Below are 25,563 nucleotides of genomic sequence, written 5' to 3' on the forward strand. Positions count from 1 at the left end.
AATGGAAAGGGGTGGCACGTCCGGGTCTTCAGCAGCAATTTGGCGGCAGGTCCCTCAGTCCCTCTCAGAGGGAAGGACCGGCCGCCGAATTGCTGCTGAAGAATGAAGCGGCGTGGTAGAGCTGCCACTGAAGTGCCGCTGATCGCGGCTTTCTTTTTTTTTTCTTTTTCTTCGCTGCTTGGGGCGTCAAAAAAGCTGGATCCGGCCCTGTGTTCTACAATCGATCATCAGAAAAGCTGTAGCGGCAAGCTAGGCTTACCCTCACCTATGAATGCTTTGGACCACATTTAGCAAGATACCCATTAGCTTCAGAGGTGGGTCTGTTGGAGTAAGAAGGACTAAACAGAGGCTATAATTTAAAAGAATTTAACATGAATAATTATCCTTGTGGCATGTACCTAGTTCTGAACACACTTTTGATGCTGCAGTTATTGTATTATGCGTTTGTTTGACAGAATTTCCCTTCTTTAATATACCTCCCAGGATGTTGTTTTAATCACATATCAATAGTGTTGTGTTTTTTCTACCACATCATTATCACCCACATTTTAACATGAGCCGGTGAAATACGGCACAGTCCCTGATGTTTATGGACCAGCAAATAGAAATTGATGTAATTTTACATTCCCAAAGCTGTATATACCAACTGGCACTTTGATCACTCTGCTTGAGAGAGAGAACATAACACAGGGAGGAAAGATGATGATGGTGATGAGAGAGAAGAAGTTATTAACATTCTAGAAAACATTGGAAAAGGTGGACAAAAAGAGACACTGAGACATAAAACTGTGAAAGTAAGTTTCTTTTGTTCCTTTTTATTTCTCCCTTTGTGTATCATAATTTTTCTTCAGTATAATACGAAGTTTGATGCCCAAGGAGTATTAGGGAGTTTGGTGCCCAAATTCTATTGAAATTCAGTGGGAGTTGGTCACCGAACTCCTTTATGCTCGTTGAAAAAATTCCCGTTGACTATGAAATGCAGGGTGTGATTAGAGTGTAGTGTTGCCCAAAATTTTAAAAAGTAGGAGTAAAAATCTAGGCTACTAAACATATACGGAGGCAAAAAAAAAAGTCTTTATTCTTTGAAATAAGTGACTTGAATCTGTACAGTGCTGAGAAGCGTGCAGCTCAGTCAATAAATACAACCTTATAAACTTCAATTTAAGCACCTGGTTTTGATAATCTTGATCTGTGCGCATACTAGTGCGGGATATCAATGTATTTTTTCTCTGGAGCTGAAAAACCTTTTACCATTGCCTTTAATGCAGGCATTGCATATTTCATAATACCTAAGAAAGTAATTTGTATTTGATCAAGTTGCAGAACAATGGAATGCTAAAAATAAGAATGGTCCTCTGCTATTAATTAAAGCGTTTTCCATAGTCTAAGCAGATAGGAAACTAAAAACTGCAGGAATTAAATGATCTTTTATCTATTTAATGCATATTGTTCAAACATAAAATAGGTTTAGGGTGTTTTGAATTATAGATCTCTGCACAGTGGGACTGGCGCACGCACACAAAAAAAACCTTTGAAATTTCCCCCGTCTTCAACCCCTTTGATGTTCCATATTACAATCATTTTTCTTTTGGAAAGGTTGAGAGGTATGGCCCTGTCAGATATATTTGGTTTCAGAAGAAATTATTATTTTAAATATAATCTTTATTCATGATAGTGAATATTGTGCCAGTTTTGTATTGTGCTTGTACTTTGTTAAATAAAGAAATAGTTTTACATTTTAAGTTTCGTTTCCATTTCCTGAAAGTGAGATAGACACACTTCAGTTGGATAGCTCAGGGTTATGGGCAGAGATAGCTGTGAAATCTCGGAATGGCTACTTACTTGGTCTTACTAATTGAGCAACATAAACCAGTGTTCTTACATTTTAAAATCTTTGGAGCAGGGTCATTTTTGTTCTGTGTTTGTACAGCACCTAGCACAGTGCAGTCCTGATCCATGACTTGAGCTCCTAGGCACTACCAATACAAATAATAAATGTCACACTAACACCAAAACTAACTATAGTATACTCTATTGGTAGGCATAAAACTTGTTGACAGTAGTGTTGTTGTTTTTTTCCCCTTGATACATTTTCTCTTATTCATCTTGCACTTGTTGCAGTTGATGGTAGAATAAATGCATTATTTTAGGCTTTTACAATATTTTTAAAGATAGCAGGATTTCTCATCATAGTTTAATTACTTAGTTACTTGCTGATGCCTCTTAGCAAAATATGAAAAACATGTTTTTTTAGAAACCATTCTATTAAATAGTGCATATTTTCTGATTCTCTTCCCTTTATCCTTAATACTAAGGACATTTGGATGAAAACAGGCTGTATTTTGTTGCACTCTGAAAACTGACCATACAAATATGATTGTGGGGTTCCCTGTGTGTATTTCTCACTGATTCCAGATCAGATACGACAGCAGTGAAGGGACATGTAAGTACCTAGACATACTAATGGAATGGTAAAATGTGGTCAATTTACAAGTAATGTAACGTCTCATATTTAGTAATGCTTTTCGAATTGCCAGCCCTGCAAACTCACGTTGGGATCTGAAATAAAGCTGGATTCTTTCCTGCTCGTTCATCATTGCCAGTAATAAAGTTTCTGCAGGCCAAAGGACGCTTTCATTTACACTTGTGCAGCCTCATTAGGCAGCTGGAATACAAGTTTTTTGTAGACTGAGCATATCTGATAATGAATCGGTGAGATGCAATAAATTCAGACCCCGTGGTAGTATTTTAGAGTGAAACTGCACTGTAACAGTTCAGCTATACTTGTTTTACTGCTCATCCTGCATCAAACCTCTTTTCTGTGAAGAAGATGTTCAGAAATACAGGGATGGATGACCAGTAAGAAGACATTATCCCACCCTTAGAAAAAAGTCTTGGGCTAAAAGATATCAGTCCTCTATCCTTGCTAACACCTGTGATCAGAGGCACACCGTGCTTATGGAAATCACTAGAATAGCTGTAGCTGGCCAAGCTCATCAGAGGCCAGATTCCTGTTTGTGTTATGGCCTTTTTGTGAAGTCCGAGAGGTGCAAAGGGGACATAAAGCAGCCAGATCTGGTCCACTGAGAATCCCCATGGTGGACTGAAGGTCTCTTAGGTGGTGCAAACTACCATATCTAGCCTCTGCATTACCAGCCCATTCAGCCCCAGAACAGGAAGTATGGGGAAGAGATGGAGCATAGTGTCATGCTCCAGCCATACTCAGCTGGCTTACAGCTTGTGGAAATCACTGTAACCAGGTTACTTGCCTCCAGATACAAGTCCACTCTGGAGAATCAAGGAGCTGTAATTGGCCGCTGACAGTCTCCCCTTCTGTACTGAACGGAATCACAGCCCTGCCCAGCCAGGTCAGTCTCCTACACCCAGTCTAGCTCTTCTCTCTTCTGCATTTAAGTCAGGCTGCATCATCCTCCATGCTTCCTGGGTTTCAGCAGGGACAACACTAAGAATACAGGAGAAAAAGGCTCCTTGCTCTTAGTTCCAGTACTCACCCCAACTCTCAGCAGCCAGAAGCAGCAATTGAATGGAAAGTCCCATTGGACAGTCCTGGGTTGCAGCTTGCTCTTTGTTCTTTTTCATCCTAAATTAGGGTTACCATACGTCCGGTTTTTCCCGGACATGTCCGGCTTTTCGGCAATCAAACCCCCGTCCGGGGGGAATTGCCAAAAAGCAGAACATGTCCGGGAAAATGCCGGCCGGGCACTTCCCCTCCCGCGGAGGCTCTGCTCCTCCCCTGACTCTTCGGCTCTGTTTAAGAGCCGAGCTGCCCGAGTGCTATGGGCTTCAGGCAGCCCCCTTGCCTCCGGACCCCAGCCGCCAGCCGGGCACTTCCCCTCCCGGGCTCCGGCGGCGCAGGGCCTGGAGGCATGGGGGCTGCCCGAAGCCAGTAGCGCTGGGGCAGCTCGGCTCTTAAACAGAGCTGAAGAGTCAGGGGAGGAGCAGAGCCTCTGGCCGCGGCCGCTCTGCTCCTTCCCTGACTCTTCGGCTCTGTTTAAGAGCCGAGCGCTACGGGCTTCGGGCAGCCCCCATGCCTCCGGACCCTGTGCCGCCGGAGCCCGGGAGGGGAAGTGCCCGGCTGGGGTTCAGGGTCCGGAGGCAAGGGGGCTGCCCGAAGCCTGAGCGCTACCGGCTTCACGGTTTGCCGGGCAGCCTCCAGACCCTGCACCCCCGGCTGGGCGCTTCCCCTCCCGGGCTCCAGCTGCGCTGGGGAAGTGCCGGCCGGGGGCGCAGGGTCTGGGGGCTGCCCGGCAAACCATGAAGCCGGTAGCGCTCGGGCAGCCCTTTCCGCGTGGCTGGGAGTGGGAGGGAGGAGTGGGCGGAGTTAAGGCAGGGAAGGGGCGGAGTTGGGGCGGGGCTGGGGAAATGGGTGGGGCCCGTGGCCCATGGAGGGTCCTCTTTTTTTATTTGTTCAATATGGTAACCCTATCCTAAATAGCAAAAGGCACATCCCTGACAGACATCTGTGACAGCACATCCCTGATCCTAAGCACTGAGGCACTAGAGCTTCTAAAAAAAGATGTTTGTAAGATTTTCTTTTTCCTAATCTCTCTCTAGGAAATGGCTGAACTGTTTTGGCTGGAAAATTTCCCCTCAAAATGAGTCAAAGGCATATATCCAGCATGTGAAATCTCAGTCTAAACTGTTAATTTGGCATAGTTATAAGCAACTGAAAAAAGGAACTTACAATTGGATGATTTGGGCAACCTTGACTAAAAGCTGTAATACCAGTGCTGCCTATAATATGCAAGCAGATTTATTGCTAAATAGAATGCTTTATGTACATTTCCCATAAAGTAGAGGTTGTGTTTTCCTACTCAACAACAACAAGGAATCCTTAATTTGGTATTAAAGTAACTCAGATTGTGGCAAATACTAAATTACTTGCTAATAAAGATGATGGTATTTAAGAGGAATAAACACTTTGAAGACATGCAAATACAAATAGTATTTATTATAATTTTGATCCCTTTAGATATTGTGACTGATTTATTAATGCATTACTCCAGTCCTGTGCCAATGAAATTTAATTGAAATCAAAACTGGAATAATGAAGTGATGAATCAAGCTTGTTATTTGCAAATCTCCCCTGGAGAACGTTAGTTTATTTACAAGCACGTTTTAATTTTAAATCTTAGGCTGCTACCACTTTTTCATTTGGTTTGAGGATATCTGGAGCCTTTAGGTAATTTAAATAATTAAGAAAATGTACAACAGAATGATACAAGAAACATGGTCACAATGTTTACCATTCTAAACAGTTCAGCACTATATATCTAAATTTAATCAGGATGGTCTGAGAGTTCCATTTTTCTACCAGTTTGGCACTAAAAGGAAAACTGCAGTGTACTATAAAAGATACTTTAATTACTAAATCTAATTACAAAGCTGAGTAAATGACTAAAACACGGAAATATAATAAAGAATAATTAACACTCATTCAGAAAACTATCATGATGACAGTTTTATGGGGCAGATTAGGGCTGAAAACATTTTGGTTATAAGCAATAGAAGCCTGGGTGCTTGGGTAGATATTTATTATTTATTTCTAGTATGGTAGCACTTAGGAACTTGAGTGAAGAATCAGGTCCTTATTATGCTATGCCCTGAACAGACAAAGATGACAGTCCTGCCCCAGAGATAGTCACAATTTAGGTGTCAGAATGACAGAATAGACACATGAATGGGGCATGGTGGAAGGGTGACGTAACAAAATGAGCAGCGTTTACCTGGAAAATGGCTAAGGTAAATGGTTTTTTAATTGTTTTTAATTGTTTAATTTAATGGTTGGTTTAACAAAAAAATAGAATGATCTTTAAACCAACTTTGAAACACTTATAATTTTGACCTCAATTTTCTCATTGTTCCTCTGTCTCATGAGAGTGGGCCGCCTGTTGAGAAGCATAATGCTGTATTATTAAGAAGGCAGTCCTCACTGGTTCCCTTCAAGGAATGGAGATACTGAAAGAGTGATTTCTAAAAACTGTTCTGAAAATTTCTTTTAAAAACCAAATAAACAACCGATCCTCCTTTCATCCCATCTACCTACCAGTTGTCTACTTTTCATACCACTTATCTGTCTATGTTATAGCACAGGGGTCGGCAGCCTTTCAGAAGTGGTGTGCCGAGTCTTCATTTATACACTAATTTAAGGCTTCGCATGCCAGTAATACATTTTAACGCTTTTTAGAAGTTGTCTCTATAAGTCTATATATTATATAACCAAACTACTGTTATATGTAAAGTAAACAAGGTTTTCAAAATGTTTCAGAAGCTTTATTTAAAATTAAATTAAAATGCATATCTTATCAGTTTAGTGTGATCCTTGCCCTTGCTTTTTCTTGCTGAGTTTTCCAGTGTCTGGCACATATTTGTATACTTTAAGCTGCACACAGGCTTCTGAATGATCAGTTGTTAACTGGCTGGCAGGAGGTCAGCGGCTGGAACCCCAGCAGCTCAGGTGGGTGGAGCTGGTGGCTAGTAGGGCTGAGCAGGGCTGGAGGCCTGGACCCTGTCTGGCAGGGGGCCTGCGCTGTAACTCCAACCGGAAGCAAGGTGAGTGGGGCTGCAGCGGGGACCCCGGCTGGCAAGAGGCCAGCAGCTGGAACCCAGAGCAAGCAGTGACTGAACGGCTCAGCCCGCCGCCGCTCTGGGGTTCTGGCGCCAGCTCCTGCCAGCTGAGGTCTCAGCTCACTGCCTGGCAGCCTGGGGTTCCTTCACCTAGGCCAGCAGCAGGCGCTGAGTGGGACTGGCGGTGGGACCCCGACTGGCAGGAGCCGGCAGCAGAAACCCCAGAACGGCGGTGGGCTGAGCCGCTCAGCCTGCCGCTGCGTGCCATCAAAAATTGGCTCGCATGCCACCTTTGACATACATTGCCGACCCTTGTTATAGCAAATCACAACCATGTTTAAATCTCATAAGATTCTTCTAAAACCAACTAAACGTTCTGAGTGACTGCTCAGTAAATTCCAAATCATTCAGTGAACTCCACATAGTCTTAAAAGTCTTGCCACAAGGAGACCTTGTATGATAAGGTACTACAACTTCTGTATTTAGCATTACGTGTGTTGAACCTTTGAGGAAACATGAAATAACCTGACTTTATTTTATGAGGATAGAATGCTTGACAAAATTGCACCCCTGAGATACAGGAGAATTTGTTTGTCAGAACTAAAAGTTGTCTTGAACTTTAATAGATCAAAGGAAACTGAAGTTTACTACAAATTTTAATAGTCTTTCATGCTGTAAGCCACCAGGGCTTCTCTGCTGCTGCAGATAAGTACGGCTGTACTGGAAAAGTACATTTCACTCTTCGGTTATTTTTTCTTCAAGAACTCTGACAAATAAGCAACCAAGCATTCCTTTCAAAATAAATAAAGTAGAACATCCAAAATACAGGTTCCCACTTTCGTACCATTCCTGTGAAATTGGATTATAGTGAATTTTTAGATCAGTAATTTGTGCCTTGTGTCATAAAACGTGCAAATTCTATTTCTGTTTCTCTGAACAAATATTGCAATATGAGACTCTTCCCCGGTGTATTGGTCTAGTAGTTTATATATGTTCTTCAAACCCATCTGCCTCAAGTTCAGAGACTATATAGGCTTTACCTAAATATGATCCACTTTCTCTGTGTAATTATGTCACTTTCTCTGTGTAATTATGTTGATCTTTTATTAAAGCTGTAGGCTTGGTACCCAGTTCTATTAGCATATTGTCTCTTCTTCCCTGTCTCTGGAACGGAGACCAAAAGCTCTTTCCTAAATTATTTCACCAGCTTGATAATGTAAGTGCACATTGCCTGTAAGGTTGTTTGTAAAGCCCAATAAATCTTCATATGCTGTTTCATATATTCAAAAAGTTTAGAGGTGTTCTGCCTTCTTACTGTTATATACTTGCTTAAAAGGGTTAAAACATGTCAAGTTTATGATGAGGGGAAAGGCAAAGAAAGATGTTATTGCATTCTTGTTCTCAGGCATAAAACAAGCCAGTTTGTGTGCTGTTTGTCAAGTATGACTTCTGTTGTAATAGGTATTTGCATTGTTTCATCCCTTAACTTCTATATCTATTACCTTATGTTTGTAAATTCGCCTGTTACACACTGCACAACATTGCCTTTGAACTCTATCTGTTGAAATACTCATACAAACTCTCATCTCGTGTGTGTGTATGTATATATGTGTGTGTATATATAGAGAGAGGAACCTCCCTTTGTCATGGCCTGGAAGAATAGAGACTAGATTTAGAGGCGTTAAGCATGCTGTAGAATCCATGAAGTGTATATATATTAGAGATGGGCCCAAGCTAAAACTCGGAGTCCAACTCCCTTAAACTTTGGAAAAGTTTGAGTCTGGAGGATCCAGTATTTGTGGTTTATCCTGATCTCCAGTGTTTGTGGCTTCATATTTTTCATGTTTGAAACCATCAAGCACTGAGGTTTCCTGCAACAAAATGTCTCTACTCAAACTTTGTATAATGTCCAATAGCACATTAAGGGCACCAAATATAGCCTTGTGATAATATTCAAAAGTTAATAATGAGAGAAACACAACCAAACTAAAACCTTTCCATCAGAAAACAAAACCTTTCCCAGTTTCTTCTCTCTCCCCATCATTCTGCTGGGGATCATATATGTACATGATATATTTTGCTGTTGCTTGTAACTTGCACTGAGAACCCACTTAATCTTTTGAGGCAACTGACCTGCTAAAATAATTCATCCCTATCTGCTTTAATTTAGGTGGCTCTCAGTGGCGGATAGTCATGAGGGGCTAAGATACTGTACTGGTTTAGTATTTAATATAATAAGTTACCCCAAAGGTCCAATGGGTCCCTTGGAATAGCAAATGCATTTAGGGTTTGTTTAAAAATTATATAATTTTTCAATTGAATTATTAGAATGTCTTTCTTCTGTTGCCCTGCATTAGGAAGAGTGATAAATTGTTCTCCTTCACAACTTAAATTGCAGCAGGGGAGGCTTAGGTTAGATGTTAACTACTTTGCAGCTAGGAAGTTTTTCCTAAGCACTAGAACAAATTACTTAGGGGGGTTGTGGAATCTCTGTCATTGGAAGTTTTTAAAAACAGGTTAGACAAACACCTGTCAAGGATGGTCTAGATAATACTTAGGGCTGGTCTACACTGTATTGTTTCTCTTATCTGGAAACAAGGGGAGCCTCACCATTTGACCATCTAGTTCCTTATGGATGACCAGCAAGTGCTATTTGCATCACTGGTGGGCCACAGAGCACAGTTCAGGAGTCTTGGTTTATAGTCTACCACCGACTTCCTTGTGTGACCCTGTGCAAGTTGCAGTGCGGGAAGTCTAGGTTGGATATTAGGAAACACTATTTCACTAGGAGGGTGGTGAAGCACTGGAATGGGTTACCTATGGAGGTGGTAGAATCTCCATCCTTAGAGATTTTTAAGACCCAGCTTGACAAAGCCCTGGCTGGGTTGTTTTAGTTCGGTATTGGCCCTGCTTTGAGCAGGGGGTTGGACTAGATGACCTCCTGAGGTCTCTTCCAACCCTAAGGTTCTATGATACTGCTTTCCTACAATACCAAGGGTTATTAGGACTGAATTAATATTTGTAAAGTAGTTTTAGTCCTTGAAAGGAAATTGCTACAGCAAGGCATAGTGAAATTATATTGTTAAATGTACAGCCTTCCCCCAAACTGTAGATGATCCATTGACTTAAATTACTGTATTGTGGACACATCACAATTGCCTTGTCTGATACAATATATTCCACTTCAACCTGACAGTGTGGATAGCTTCCTCATAATGGGCATCTGACTGTGGGCAACTGAGACCCTAATGTATGAAAGGACATAAGCCTGTGCTTAAGTCCAATGACTTCAAATCTTTAATCATGTGTATTGTCCGATGATTTCAGTTTAAACACATGCTTAAGTGCTTTCCTGAATAGGGATGCTTTCCTGAATTTGGGTCTAAAATCTTATGGTCCATTCCTAAAACTTCTTCCTCATGAAACTACTAGTGTGAGCAAGGAAAATGTCAAGAAGGAGATTGTAGGGTCGGGCTCTTAGTCTCAAAATGACACATACTTTCTAAAAAGTGCTAATGATATGCAGCTAGCTTTAGGGTTTGTATTTCTCTGATCTGCTTTTCAACTGTCTTCCTCTCTTTAAAGTAATGCACATGGGTAAGAATGTCTTTACTGTGGAGACTGTTGCTTCACTGCTGTTTTCTTCAACTGAGTAGTGCCTTTAAATACTACACAGTTTAAAACTTAAATCAGGATTAAATTATTAGTTTTTAAATTTTTCCTCCGCCAAAAAATAAGGTAATGGCCTGGTACCATATTAAACTTTATCTCCCCTGGAAGATAAATGCTAGAGACATTAAAGTGACTATTTTATCAGTTTTAGCTAATAAGAAGATCTTGGCATCTGTCACCCATTAGTCTTTTCAAGAAGAAAACACAGTAGCTCCCAGCTGCTGGTATGCGAAGAGACAGGTGGGGAAGCGTGGGATGGGGTGGGGATGCAGGAGTATGTTCTGAGCAGTAACAGAGTTAAGTTCACATTACAAGAGTTGAATGGGTTATAGTGCGTGACTTTTTTGAAGACCACATGTATTAGGAATGGGATACTAGAATAGAATACTAGGAGAAAAACACTTTAAAGAACCAAAGTCAGATGTGCAAAAGTATGTGTAGAAGAAACATTGACACTGGTGTTTTGTTTAAATTGGACACTCATTGACACAGATAAAATTCTTCTAAAACACCCAAATTGTATAAAAATGTAGTGTTGTAATATTTTATATAGCTAACTATGTTAGAAGGTAGACTTGGTTACTACATAGCTTACTCACTTCTGCAGAAAAAATATTTGACTGCCCTTGTCCTGGCACACACGGCTAACATCTGAGTCCTGTTAGTTGGTAGAGTCATATTTTATTTTTATGACTGATCATAATCTGCATTCCTTAAAAATGTATTTGCAATTTCCTTTCGTTAGAATATAATGGAGAAGCTGCACTGCCTTAACAGGCAATTTAAACAATGCAGTGGGCCACATTTCCCCCTCAATTACATCAGTGCAGCGCAGCTCTAATCGTTTCAGTGGGGTTGTGCCAGTGTAACTGGAAGAATAATTTGGTGCTGTATGGCTGTGTGGAAGTAAAACAGTAGTTAATCATGAGAAGGAAGGGTTAAGAGGTATGCTTCTTTCTTGTCTACATATATTTAATTTTATAGTTGAGTGGTGGTTGAAATATGTGTGAACAAAGTGTTTGCATAAAACCAAATGCAAAGTTGTATGTACAGGAATAAAGAATGCAGAACATACCTACAGAATGGGGGAATGTTTCCTGGAAAGCAGTTTCTCTGAAAAGGATTTTAGGGGTCATAGTGAGCAACTGAACATGAGCTCCCAGTATGATGCTGTGGCAAGAAGGTTGGGAATCGTGAGCAGGAGTAGAGAGGTGATTTTTACCTCTGCGTATGATATTGGTAAGACTGATACTGGGATATAGTGTCGACTTCTGTTGTCCACACTTCAAAAAGGATGTTGAAAAATTGGACAGGGTACAGAAAAGAGCCACAAAAAGGATTTGCAGGCTGGAGAAAATGCCTGACAGTGAGAGACTTAAAAAACATAGTCTGTTTGGCTTACCAAAAGAAGATTAAGGTGACTTGATTACAGTGCATGGGGCAAAAATACTGATATTAATGGGCTCTTTATATAGTGGAGAAAGACATAAGAACCAGTGGCTGGAAGCTTAATTAGAAATAAGGCACAAAATTGTAACAGTGAGGGTAATTAACCAGTGGAACAAACTACTAAGGGAAGTGATGGATTCTCCATCTTTTGATGCTCTCAAATCAAGATGAGATTCTTTTCTGGAGGATTTGCTTTACTCAAACCCGAGTTATTGGGCTCAATACAGGGGTAACTAGGCCACATAACCTCAGCCATGCAGAACACAACGCCATCTACAGCCTCAGAAACAACCCTGACATCATAATCAAAAAGGCTGACAAAGGAGGTGCTGTCGTCATCATGAATAAATTGGAATATGACCAGGAGGCTGCTAGACAGCTCTCTAACACCACATTCTACAGGCCATTATCCTCTGATCCCACTGAGGATTACCTAAAGAAACTACACCATCTGCTAAAAAAAACTCCCTGACAAAGCACAGGAACAAATCTGTACAGACACATGCCTAGAACCCCGACCAGGGGTATTCTATTTGCTACCCAAGATCCATAAACCTGGATATCCTGGACGCCCCATCATCTCAGGCATTGGCACCCTAACATCAGGCTTGTCTGGTTATGTAGACTCTCTCCTCAGACCCTACGCTACCAGCACTCCCAGCTATCTTCGAGACACCACTGACTTCCTGAGGAAACTACAATCCATCGGTGATCTTCCAGAAAACACCATCCTGGCCACTATGGACGTAGAAGCCCTCTACACCAATATTCCACACACAGATGGACTACAAGCTATCAGGAACAGTATCCCTGATAATGTCACAGCTAACCTGGTGGCTGAACTTTGTGATTTTGTCCTCACCCACAACTATTTCACATTTGGGGACAATATATACCTTCAAGTCAGCGGCACTGCTATGGGTACCAGCATGGCCCCACAATATGCCAACATTTTTATGGCTGACTTAGAACAACGCTTCCTTAGCTCTCGTCCCCTAACGCCCCTACTCTACTTGCGCAACATTGATGACATCTTCATCATCTGGACCCATGGAAAAGAAGCCCTTGAGGAATTTCACCATGATTTCAATAATTTCCATCCCACCATCAACCTCAGCCTAGATCAATCCACACAAGCGGTCCATTTCCTGGACACTACTGTGCTAATAAGCGATAGTCACATAAATACCACCCTATACCGGAAACCTACTGACCGCTACACTTACCTACATGCCTCCAGCTTCCATCCAGGACACACCACACGATCCATTGTCTACAGCCAAGCTCTAAGATATAACCGCATTTGCTCCAATCCCTCGGATAGAGACAAGCACCTACAAGATCTCCATCAAGCATTCTTAAAACTACAATACCCACCTGCTGAAGTGAAAAAACAGAGCCAGACGAGTACCCAGAAGTCACCTCCTACAAGACAGGCCCAACAAAGAAAATAACAGAACACCACTAGCTGTCACCTTCAGCCCCCAACTAAAACCTCTCCAGCGCATCATCAGAGATCTACAACCTATCCTGAAAGATGATCCTTTACTCTCACAGATCTTGGGAGACAGACCTGTCCTCGCTTACAGACAACCCCCCAACCTAAAGCAAATACTCACCAGCAACCACACATCACTGAACAAAACCACTAACCCAGGAACCTATCCTTGTAACAAACCCCGATGCCAACTCTGTCCACATATCTATTCAAGTGACATCATCATAGGACCTAATCACATCAGCCATACCATCAGGGGCTCGTTCACCTGCACATCTACCAATGTGATATATGCCATCATGTGCCAGCAATGCCCCTCTGCCATGTACATTGGCCAAACCGGACAGTCTCTACGCAAAAGAATTAATGGACACAAATCTGACATCAGGACTCAAAAACCAGTGGGAGAACACTTTAACCTGTCTGGTCATTCAGTGACAGACCTGCGGGTGGCTATGTTACAACAGAAAAACTTCAAAAACAGACTCCAACGAGAGACTGCTGAGCTAGAATTGATATGCAAACTAGACACAATCAACTCCGGTTTGAATAAGGACTGGGAATGGCTGAGCCATTACAAACATTGACTCTATCTCCCCTTGTAAGTATTCTCACACTTCTTATCAAACTGTCTGTACTGGGCTAGCTTGATTATCACTTCAAACGTTTTTTTCTCTTAATTAATTGACCTCTCAGAGTTGGTAAGACAACTCCCACCTGTTCATGCTCTCTGTATGTGTGTATATATATCTCCTCAATATATGTTCCATTCTATATGCATCCGAAGAAGTGGGCTGTAGTCCATGAAAGCTTATGCTCTAATAAATTTGTTAGTCTCTAAGGTGCCACAAGTACTCCTGTTCTTCTTTTTAGGTACAATTTAATCGCCCGTGATGTACAGTTAGGTCAGACTGATGATCTAGTAGTACCTTCTGGCCTTAAATTTATTTTTAAAGGTGACTTTCAAATATAATTAAAAATTGGGTGTGTACCCCCCCCCCTTTTTTTGTTTCTTTATGATAGCCTGAAAACTTTACAAAAAAAAAAAAGTGTGAATGAACTGAGGTCAAAACATTTGGCATAAAGGGTATATTTTGACATCCACCATATAAAGGAGGAGGTTAATCATGATGGCATTTGAGGAGGGAGAAGAGGAAGAGGACGAGGACAGAAACCTGAGGGATGCTGACAGGTATTTAGCAGGGCTGGGTGAGAGGAGGAATTAATTACATGCATCAAGTTTTGAAAGCAACAGCTCAGAAATCTATGTAGAAAAGCTAAGATCTGAACAAGGGCACCAGATATTTTCCTAGTTTTCCAGACTTTGTGCATCAAACTTTAATTAGTTTTGCATTGAGCTATTTCCTTTCTCTCTTTTGAGTAGATCTGTTTAAAATTTTCATATGAAAAATCCAATTTTTCAGCCAGCTTTCATTTTGTGTTGATTTCTGAGGCCAGGTTGAAAATTGCAGCTTAAAATAAAAAGGCCCTTCATAGATTAATGGTTACTTTTTACTAACGCAAAGTCATACAAGAGTAGACATGTTGTGTTATTCAAGGAACATTTCACATTATTACATCTTGCAAAATTCTTCATCAAATAAATTGTTTCATTTGGCAAGTTAATTGCACATACTAAATGTGGTTCACTTTTTCAGGTGTCACCCAGAACTTCTGTGAATAGTAGTATTTTTTGGTGTTCTATGGCTCAGGAGTGCAGTCTTCATTCTTAAAGCATGTTTGTTGGTATAAGGAATTCCTATTACTGTGCCAAACAATTAATTGACTACAAGTTGCCAAGAATAAATAAGCTTGTCAATCTCCACTGTGTATATACATGTGATGTGAGAAGACGTGTTAAATAGGCATCTGTATGTGCGATAGCCTTGTACCTGTTGTCACATCACATTAAATTACAGTTTAAACAAGGATGATATCTTCCCCACTTGTGTGTACAAGTGTATGGCACTGAATGAGTGGCATAATGATTACTCTCCCCTATCTTGGTGTGTCACTTGCTGGTTGATGTACAGCAGTCTGTAATGAGATGATTGAAAGAGAGGCTTATAAACCGACTTGTAGGTTTTATTGCCTAGGATGAGTGTATTTTAGATACACTTACTGTTTGGGAGGAAGAGTGAAAGGAATATCTTATTTTTATTTATTTTACTTTGTGGCATCATTAAATTAGTCTCCTTTTTGAATGCTGTTGCAAAATTGGGTCTGTCTAATTTGAGCTGCGACATGGAACTGAAAAGACAGAAAGAAAAGGGACAAATGCTCTGTCTTTCTGAAAAATACAGTTTTCCCCCATCTGGCAGCTGCTGAAATGATGCTGAAGTGGAGAGCTTTCATAATAATCCTTAATATGAGGAGGAGATGCCCAAAAACACATTTAGAAACATGACAGAGCTTTGGAAGCAGGCTCACTGTCATACATTACTGGAATAAGCTGCTGGAGCCTGGAAGGAAACCTTAGGTTTCCTGTGAAAAATTTGCCACATTGCAAATATCTCACTTTGTATTAAATTCCTAACCAGCCCAAGAAACTGAAAGAGCTATTCTTGTGAATCATGTTTTCTTTACAATTTTATATTTCAGCTTAGCAATTCATTTTTTAATTGATGGGATATTACTAGCGTTCATAAGCCTCAGTACAGCTGATGCCCACAGAGATTCTGCTTTGAGGGCTTGTATTCTTCCAAGCTCACTACCACAGTTGGCCACTTCAAATGCAGAAAATACACACAAAAGTTATAAACAAAAATGGAAAATTAGTGATTAAATGGTAGGCCTACAAAATGTATTTTAATGTAGCTACAACAACACTCTAAGTACACAGTGTTGTGGGGGAATAACAATTAGTTCCTACCCTGGGAGTAACACTGTTCTTTTTTCAGGGACAAATTCTGAATGTTCTAAAAGTAAAACTGATTTTCATAGTTGAGTTCTCAAATATTCAGAATACCTCTTTCCTGCTGTCTCCTGCAGTATTCGAAGAGTCACTGTTTAGCATTATTTGTACCACCTCAAGGTCCGTATAGTGCAAACTGAAATTTTATTTTTAAAACCTTGAATGTTAGTGTTTCAAATATTTTGGGTGTGGAAGGTCTGTGTATTTTATAGGTGGAGCACATAGCAACACACACAGTTAAGGGTTGTCAAGCATTCTCTTTCTAAAGAGACTATGTTGCTTAACTATTACTTTTCTGGCTGAAGTTTCTATGTTTACTCCTTGCCCCCGGTGATTTTTTTTAAAGTAAATTTCATGAAAAACTGTAGTCATGTCTTGAATATGAAAAGAATGAGAAGGGGGAGGTGGTGTGGAGGAAATCCTTTTGTCATTAGAAACAGTTATTGGCAGTTGTTTTGAACAGCTCTAGCACTTCAGTGGTTTGGGAATCAGGTTCCTACACCATTTCCTTCCGTGATGCCAATATAGGAGGCATGGGTGCAGAAAGAATGCCAGAAATGGCACTTTCTTATGCCCTGCAAGATCCTGGCTGCCCTTCTGGCTTCTTTGGGATGTTGGTAGCTGTCGTATGTTAGAGCTGCCCAACTGCTGCTCTGATTTACAGCTGGAAACTTGGCTCTGGATCATGGGCATGCAAAGATAAACTATATGCTACTGTAACCCCCAAGGAGATTACCTAGATTCCTGGGGCTCTGTCTGCTGGCAGCTCAGGGAGAGGCACACTGTTCCTGGTAGGGAGGGGGAGCCAAGGCAGACTCAGAGTCTGCCCAGCAACCAATAGGGAGTGACAGGCCCTCCCAGGTTGCTCAGGAAAGGGGAGAAGCCATTTTTTTTTTGAGACAGTCTGATGCCAGCCAGGGCAAGGGCTGTATGGGGAGCTGGTGAGTCCCAGGTCTGCATACAGGGTTCCCCCTGAGAACTGGCCTCTAGGGACCTGAAAGCAAGATCCCTCTGATGGGCTTTTCCCCCTCCACTGATGACTCCAAGTTTGTAGAGTTTTGCTGGGAAACTTCCCCAGCCAGGCTGAGTTAGCCCTCCAGCACCCTAGGTGAGACCCGTCACCACGTGGTCAGCTCTACTCTGGCTGCTAGTCCAGGGCTGCTGCCTGCTGTGAGTGTGTCTGGACGCTGGGGTAGGAGAATACAGTTTGGATCTTAGTATAGTTGTGTAATCTGCACCTTGAGTCCTGCACCCCTTTGTGGTGAGGGGAAATCCTGGAAACAGAAGCCTGCCAGAAGAGGATCCCTGCCAGCTGAGATCAGCCCCTCTGCAGTGACCAAGGCATCCAGAGTCCTCTCTGAACCTGAGGATCATTCATGGAGTTTGTGAGTGCACCACTGCGGAGAAGATATTGTAGTCATAGGTCATCAAGGGCCCCAACAAAGTACGCATACCAACGGGACACTGATCTTACATTGCTACATCCAGTCACATGACTGGGGAAAACCACAGGAATTATCAGTGTTGGCACCGGTGACCCTAAGAATAGTGTTTTATCCTGTTCTGTTACATTTGTCTGCTGTTTAATATAATTACTGTGTTGAATATATTGTATGTATTTGTATTATTTCTTTGGAGTCTCCAACCAGCTGGCAAGTATATGGGGATTATCCTGTGGTTAGAATTTTCCTCCCAAAGTGCCCTGGTGACCCTGCCAGGAAGGAGTGAGGGGGGTGGAGGCACCGCCAAATAAATTCATAGGGAAAAATAAAGAAGATACACCTTCCTGAGTGGGTGGCGGGATTCAGAAGAACCCAGACCTGTCCATCAAAACCTGTAAGCAGATTGGCATTAAAGAAGGTAACCAGGTGGATAGGGGACGATACACTACCTATTATATATAATACACTAACACTCAAGGTTGCACCACAAGTTTCTCAGCCAGACCCAAGAATCTAGCCCAAAGTCCTTAACTGCATGATTTTATAGTATTATTTTGCCAAAGGATGCCTGCATCATTCAGTGTGCAGTTTGGACAACAAATGAGGCAGTAATTTAGTGAAAGACAGAGTTCTTACCTTATAATATGCAGTTAAAGCTAGTTCTCATCCTTTGAACCACATGATGTTGCAATTTATAATCTGTGATTTTTACCATCATTCCTAGTTCTGAGCATTTTTACATTTATCACATTTAAAACTGATTTAAAAGCCTTTAAGAGGCATTTTTAAAAATAATAATTTTTGATAGTTTAGGGCCATTGCACAGCTGGAAAATTGACATGTTTTTATTTTTTCTTTAAATAACTTTTTTTTGAGTTTAGAGTAAAACTTCTTTAAAACATTTTAGACCTAGCCTGCAGAACTGATGTAGACTGAAACAAGAAGACAAAATATTTCAGATTTCATGTTATACGAACATGTTTAATACTTGAAGTTTGGCAACTGCTGCAAACACTTGAGGGCATTTTCTTATTACTATTTAGTAATTGAACTTTTAGAGCCCATGTAGGATTTAGTGAGAGAGGAGATATAGAACTGGAAGGGACCTCGAGAGGTCATCTAGTCCAGTCCCCTGCACTCAAACCTGCTCTTAAAAATCCCCTATGATGGAGATTCCACATCCTCCCTAGGCAATTTATTCCAATGCTTAACCACTCTGACAGTTAGGAAGTTTTTCCTAATGTCCAACCTAAACCGTCCTTGCTGCAATTTAAGTCCATTGATTCTTGTCCTATCCTCTGTGGTTAAGAACAATTTTTCTCCCTTCTCCTTGTAACAATCTTTTATGAATTGTTATCATGTCCCCTCTCAGTCTTCTCTTCTCCAGACTAAACAAACCCAATTTTTTCAATCTTCTCTCAAAAGTGATGTTTTCTAGACCTTTAATAATTTTTGTTGCTCTTCTCTGGACCGTCTCCAATTTGTCCACATCCTTCCAGAAATGTGGCACCCAGAACTGGACACAATACTCCAGTTGAGGCCTAATCAGCGTGGAGTAGAGCAGAAGAATTACTTCTCGTGTCCTGCTTACAATACATCCCAGACTGATGTTTGCTTTTTTTGCAACAGCGTTACACTGTTGACTCATATTTAGCTTGTGAACCACTGTGACCCCTAGATCCCTTTCCGTAGTACTCCTTCCTAGACAGTCATTTCTCATTTTGTACATGTGCAACTGATTGTTCCTTCCTAAGAGGAGTACTTTGCATTTGTCCTTATTGAATTTCATCCTATTTACTTCAGACCATTTCTCCAGTTTGTCCAGATCATTTTGAATTTTAATCCTATCCCCCAAGCACTTGCAACCCTTCCCAGGTTGGTATCGTCTGCAAACTTTATAAGTGTACTCTCTATGCCATTGCCTAAATCATTGATGAAGATATTGAACAGAACCGGACCCAGAACGGATCTCCGTGGGACCCCACTCGTTATGCCCTTCCAGCATGACTGTTAACCACTGATTACTACTCCCTGGGAACAATTTTCCAACCAGTTATGCACCCATCTTATAGTAGCTCCATCTAGGTTGTATTTCCCTAGTTTGTTTATGAGAAGATCATGCGAGACAGTATCAAAAGCCTTACTGAAGTCAAGATATACCACATCTGCCGCTTCCCCCCTATCCACAAGGCTTGTTACCCTGTCAAAGAAAGCTATCGGGTTGGTTTGACACGATTTGTTCTTGACAAATCCATTCTGACTGTTATTTATCACCTTATTATCTTCCAGGTGTTTGCAAATTGATTGCTTAATTATTTGCTCCATTATCTTTCTGGGTACAGAAGTTAAGCTGATTGGTCTGTAATTCCCCAGGTTGTCCTTATTTCCCTTTTTATAGATGGGCGCTATATTTGCCCTTTTCCAGTCTTCTGGAATCTCTCCCGTCTTCCATGATTTTTCAAAGATAATTGCTAATGGCTCAGATATCTCCTCAGTCAGCTACTTGAGTATTCTAGGATGTATTTAATCAGGCCCTGTCTTTTGACTTGTTTTTTCCCTATTTTAGACTCGGATCCTACCTCATTTTCACTGGCATTCATTATGTTAGACGTCCAATCGCCACCAACCCTCTTGGTGAAAACCGAAACAAAAGTCATTAAGCACCTCTGCTATTTCCACATTTTCTGTTATTGTCTTCCCCCCCCCCCCCCATTGAATAATGGGCCTACTCTGTCCTTGGTCTTCCTCTTGCTTCTAACGTATTTGTAGAATGTTTTCTTGTTTCCTTTTATGTCCCTAGCTAGTTTGATCTCATTTTGTGCCTTGGCTTTTCTAATTTTGTCCCTACATTCTTGTGTTATTTGTTTATATTCATCCTTTGTAATTTGACCAAGTTTCCACTTTTTGTAGGACTTTTTTGAGTTTTAGATCACTGAAGATCTCCTGGTTAAGCCAGGGAGGTCTCTTGCCATACTTCCTATCTTTCCTACGCAGTGGGATAGTTTGCTCTTGTGCCCTTAATAATGTCTCTCTGGAAAAACTGCCAACTGTCTTCAATTGTTTTCCCCTTAAACTTGCTTCCCATTGGATTTTACCTACCAACTCCCTGAGTTTGCTAAAGTCTGCCTTCTTGAAATCCATTGTCTTTATTGTGCTGTTCTCCCTCCTACCATTCCTTAGAATCATGAACTCTACCATTTCATGATCACTTTTACACAAGTTGCCTTCCACTTTCAAATTATCATCCAGTTCTTTCCTATTTGTCAAAATCAGATCTAGAACAGCTTCCCCCCTAGTATCTTTCTCCACCTTCTGAAATAAAAAATTGTCTCCAATACATTCCAAGAACTTGTCGGATAATCTGTGTCCTGCTGTGTTATTTTCCCAACAGGTGTCTGGGTAGTTGAAGTCCCCCATCACCACCGAGTTCTGTGCTTTAGATGATTTTGTTAGTTGTTTAAAAAAAACATCCATTCTTCTTCCTGGTTTGGTGGTCTGTAGTAGACCCCTACCATTACATCACCCTTGTTTTTTACCCTTTTTATCCTTACCCAGAGACTTTCAACAAGTCTGTCGCTTATTTCTATCTCAACCTCAGTCCAAGTATATTCATTTTTAATATATAAGGCAACATGCCTCCCTTTTTCCCCCGGTCTGTCCTTCCTGAGCATGCTTTATCCTTCTATACCAATATTCCAGTCATGCATATTATCCCACCAAGTCTCTGTGATGCCAACTATATCATAGTTGTGTTTATTTACTATTATTTCGCGTTCTTCCTGCTTATTCCCCATCTAGTATACAGTATACAGACATCTAAGATACTGATTTGATTTCCCCCTCCCCCAGTTCTGTCTTCTCTCCTTTATTTCTGTTATAACAGCCCATGCTCCACCCAAATTCTGACCCCCTCCCAGGTCTCCATGTTTTTGACTTACCTATGGGCTCTGGTCACCTGCCCCCATATTTAGCATGTGAAGCTGGAGAAATATTTTATGCCTTTATTTAATTTAATTTAATTTATTTATATATATATATAAGATTTTAAAGTTTTGAATTAACTCCATGACTGGTTAATTACTTACATTTATTTGCAAATTTTGGCTGTAAAAATAGTGAAGTCTTAGCACCATGTGGTCACTCCAGAACTTGTAATATCATTGAGCTTCAGTCATTGTCATCTTTTTGAAATGAAATAAAAGATGCCTGGAAGATCAACAGCAAACTACTGCAGTTCAGGATGTAGTGTCTGGAGTGTCTACTGTATTATTCCTCAAGTCCTGTAATCTGTGAGCTATCTATGTCTCTCTCTTCCCCTCCCCCCCCCATTTCATAATCACTAAGCCTTGTTAATGAATTAAACAACTCCATCCCCTAGGAGTTATGTTCCTAGTTGTATGTAAAAGAAACTTGAGATATCACAGATTTGCATTGCTGAATTTGGGGGGGGGGGGTTATTTGTGTATTTTCTCTAGTAGCCACCAGTCATAACCTATCCAATGTGGTTGAGGTGATGGTAAGGATGAAAAAACTTTAAAATCTTTTGAACAGTATTTTCTGAGAATGTTTGTTTCAAAAAGTTTCACTACTGGGCACACTAGACAAAGAGATTGGATTCATCATTGGACTTTGTGGGCCATATTTTCTGCTGGTCTAAATGAGTGAAACTCCATGATATCAGTGGAGCTGCACCAGCAGTGGATTTGACCCACTGAGTGTATATAAAACTAATGCTTAAAACTTGTGTATCTTTTGCTTTGTAATTGATTTTTCTGAATGTAGGTAACTTTTGCAAAACCATGCTGCAGTTCAATGGTTTAAATCAGTGTTTCTCAATGACCAGTTCGTGGACTGGTGCCGGTCCCTGAGATCTCCCTGACACAGTTTAGGCAGGTAGCAAGTTGTTCACTGGTATCAAAAAGGTTAAGAAACACTGGTTTAAATAATATATTACACACATAATACAAACATAAAAAACTTACTAAAAAGAATTTGACATACAGTAACAAATGCTTGTAGGCTGAATGATATGGCACCAGTCTGGTTTCCAGAGAAGTTAAAGTAGAATCACCAGAGTTACGAACTGACCAGTCAATCACACACATCATTTGGAACCTGAAGAACACAATCAGGCAGCAGCAGAGATAAGACCAAAAAAAAAGCAAATACAGTACAGTACTGTGTTAAACGTAAACAACTAAAAAAGAGAGAGCATTTTTCTTCTTGATAGTAAAGTTTCAAAGCTGTATTAAGTCAATGTTAAGTTATAAACTTTTGAAAGAACAACCACAACGTTTTGTTCAGAGTTACGAACATTTCAGAGTTACGAACATTCCCGAGTTCTACTGTAACTCACTTTGTTCCTCTATGGAAGCGTTTCAGTTTCCAGACAGATATAGAAATGTGGTTTTTAAAAGGCTGTTATTGCTGTTTTTGTTCAATAGTATTGAAGAACTTCATGTAGTTTCAAGAATTTAGGAGTGTGTTTTCAAGCATCTAAATCCATTCAGGTGCAGTTGCTATAGTCGTCGTTTAGTCATAACTCTTGGCAGAGATTTGGTGGTCTCTGTGAAATTCATTGGTGATCTTAATCCAGTTCCTCTCAGATCAATATACTCATCAGGAGGGCTACCATCACAATAGGTATCATGTTGTTGGTGTAGACAGAAGTGTTAATGGTTTGAATGGATACAGCGGCTGAATTATATACTTACGTATCCATGTGATTCTTGTAGGTCAGGATAATGTGTGCTGATGGAGTAGCTTGGGGGAGCTTGTATATCATTGCTCTTGGATTTTCAGTTTTATGTGCTTATTGGCAGCACTGAATTCGGATTTAGAAAAGTAAAATCAGAACCTTCCAGACAGGCATTTTTTCTATAAGAATCTGTCAACTGAAAGAAACTTGTTTATTTGTGGGGAAAAATAATATAGAAAAACAATGAAATTTCCTGTTTTTACTTTCAGTAACCCCTAGAAAGAAAGGCTAGGCACGATTTGTAGGGCCAAGCTAGGTTTGCTGAGAAGTGCATTTAGCCTTAAGAGACCCCTTACTGTCCCTAAAACGGGAAGGGAGTTGGTATATAAAAGTTAGGAGCTATTAGTTTAGTTGTGCAGAAAGTTCTGTTATTAACAGATTATAAGATCTTGCATTATTATTGGAAATCCTGAACTCTTGTGTAACAACACTAGCCCCCACTATTGCTATAACTTTAGCAATACTGGGATAGTGCTGGATTACTAGCTCATATTTTAGAGAGTCAAATACTGAGCTGAAAACATTATGCTTGTTTTACTATATATGTAATGTGATAAAATGTTGACACTGCTGCTTCATAAATCAGTATCACTTGTATATATTTTTCAAGTTTGTGAAAATGTTACCACTAATTGTTACCCTTTGCCAAGCATCATCTTTTTTTGCTCCTGAAAATGTTGATGTCCATTTTCTTCTTTAATAATAAATAAAATGTTGATTTCAAAATATTAATCCTATATTATTTTTTCTTCCATTTTTTCAGCGGAACCCCTGCCTTTAATGGACTTGTGCCGAAGATCAATTCGCTTTGCTCTTGGCAGAGATCGCCTGCATGACATAGAATCTCTACCTTTGCCCCAGTCTCTGAAAAATTATTTACAGTATCAATAAGAAGTCTTAGAACCCTTTTTCTGGCCTCACGTTGGACTAAATCAATGCAAATAGCAGAAATTATTGTTTACATCAAAATAGAAATCTTTGTGGTGGACACTTGAGTGTTATTTAAGTTTTAATATATGTATTTTTTTCTGAATCAACTGAAGCAGAACAAACTGGGGAATACTAACATACGCAAAAAACATCAATTTGATCTAGATTCACAAATTATCTGCGCCTATAGGACAGTATCCAAGATTGAATTCTCCCAGTCAGATCCTTAGCTGGCACTTATTGGCTTAGCTCCGTTGACTTCCGGTAGACACCAGCTGAAAATCTGGCCCCTAAGAGTTATCCTTATGCAGAATAGCATCCTTTGAATAATGTGGTTACTAGTGATAGAAATAACATTGTGTTAAGTTAACAATAATGTCTAAATCTTAAAATTTGATGTTCAGAGGTGCTGAGTAATCATTTTATCTGGAGTCTTGAATACTTAGCCCTTAATGTGTTAGAGGACCTATCATGTCTAAAATATATGAAGTAAGTCATTATATAGAACACCATTGCTGGATTTAAAGGTACATGAGAAAAATTGTTCCTGAAGAGTGGAAGGTCAACTAAATTGGATATAGTAATAAAGTCAATGCAGTCCAATGTTTTCAAGACCAAATTTCATTCCTCCAAAGTTTTGCATAGTTTATAACAACAAAGCTGTTCACTATCTTGAGATTTTAGGATATTCACATTTTAAGAAGCCTGTCACTTTTTTATTTGAACAAATTTATTTTTTTTATGTTATACCAACTCTAAATACTTCTGCTCTCTTTTTAATGTATGTGTGATATATTGTTTATTTATCTGTTTAACGTCTGTGGAGTCCTCATTTAACTGTTTCCATCTTGGAAGGAGTGATTTACTTCCCCCAAACCCCAGATGTATACATTTTTCAGGCTCAACCTGTTTGTAAAGATGCTGCTTTCTACTTGCATTTCTTATGTTTCAAGTTATCTGCCTGATCAGTTATCTAGTTTTTAAACTGGAAGTTGTTGTAATGGCAGGATGTTGACTGTTGAGACTTAACTGCCTTCAGCATATTTTAATGTGAATTTACTGATGAATGAGGAGAAAATTTCTAATAAAGTCTACTGTCCAAAATGAAAACAGTCTCTCCTTTCATTAACTATTAGATATACTTAACAGCGGCAATACATTCTGAGTTGAAGTTCAGTTTCTGTAGCACTTACACTGCTGCTTCTGTGTGGTGTTTCTATGGCAGTGGTGTGGGTGGGGTAGAAAGGGAGAGGGACTCATCTGTCTTAGAAGTGCCAATGCCCTGCTGCTAACATGTCCTACCTAATCGCTG

At 40.3% G+C, this 25,563-nt stretch overlaps 1 protein-coding gene across 15 annotated transcripts in view; it reads left to right on the forward strand.

The window, feature by feature from the left end:
- The window catches only part of SPSB4 (splA/ryanodine receptor domain and SOCS box containing 4), a 304,370-nt gene extending 279,009 nt beyond the window's left edge, over positions 1-25,361 (forward strand). For 13 of the 15 annotated variants that reach the window (XM_065558061.1, XM_042853572.2, XM_042853573.2 and 10 more), the window contains one exon: positions 24,085-25,361. In XM_065558061.1, coding sequence (XP_065414133.1) covers positions 24,085-24,212 — 128 coding nt within the window. In that variant the 3' untranslated portion in view covers positions 24,213-25,361. Of the gene's footprint in view, positions 1-2,315; positions 2,444-24,084 lie in introns of all 15 variants that reach the window. The other 2 variants (XR_010590678.1, XR_010590679.1) reach the window with 2 other exon arrangements.
- The last annotated feature ends 202 nt before the right edge of the window (positions 25,362-25,563 follow it).

Source organism: Chrysemys picta, chromosome 9 (assembly GCF_011386835.1).
Source record: "Chrysemys picta bellii isolate R12L10 chromosome 9, ASM1138683v2, whole genome shotgun sequence".
Lineage (NCBI taxonomy): Eukaryota > Metazoa > Chordata > Testudines > Emydidae > Chrysemys > Chrysemys picta.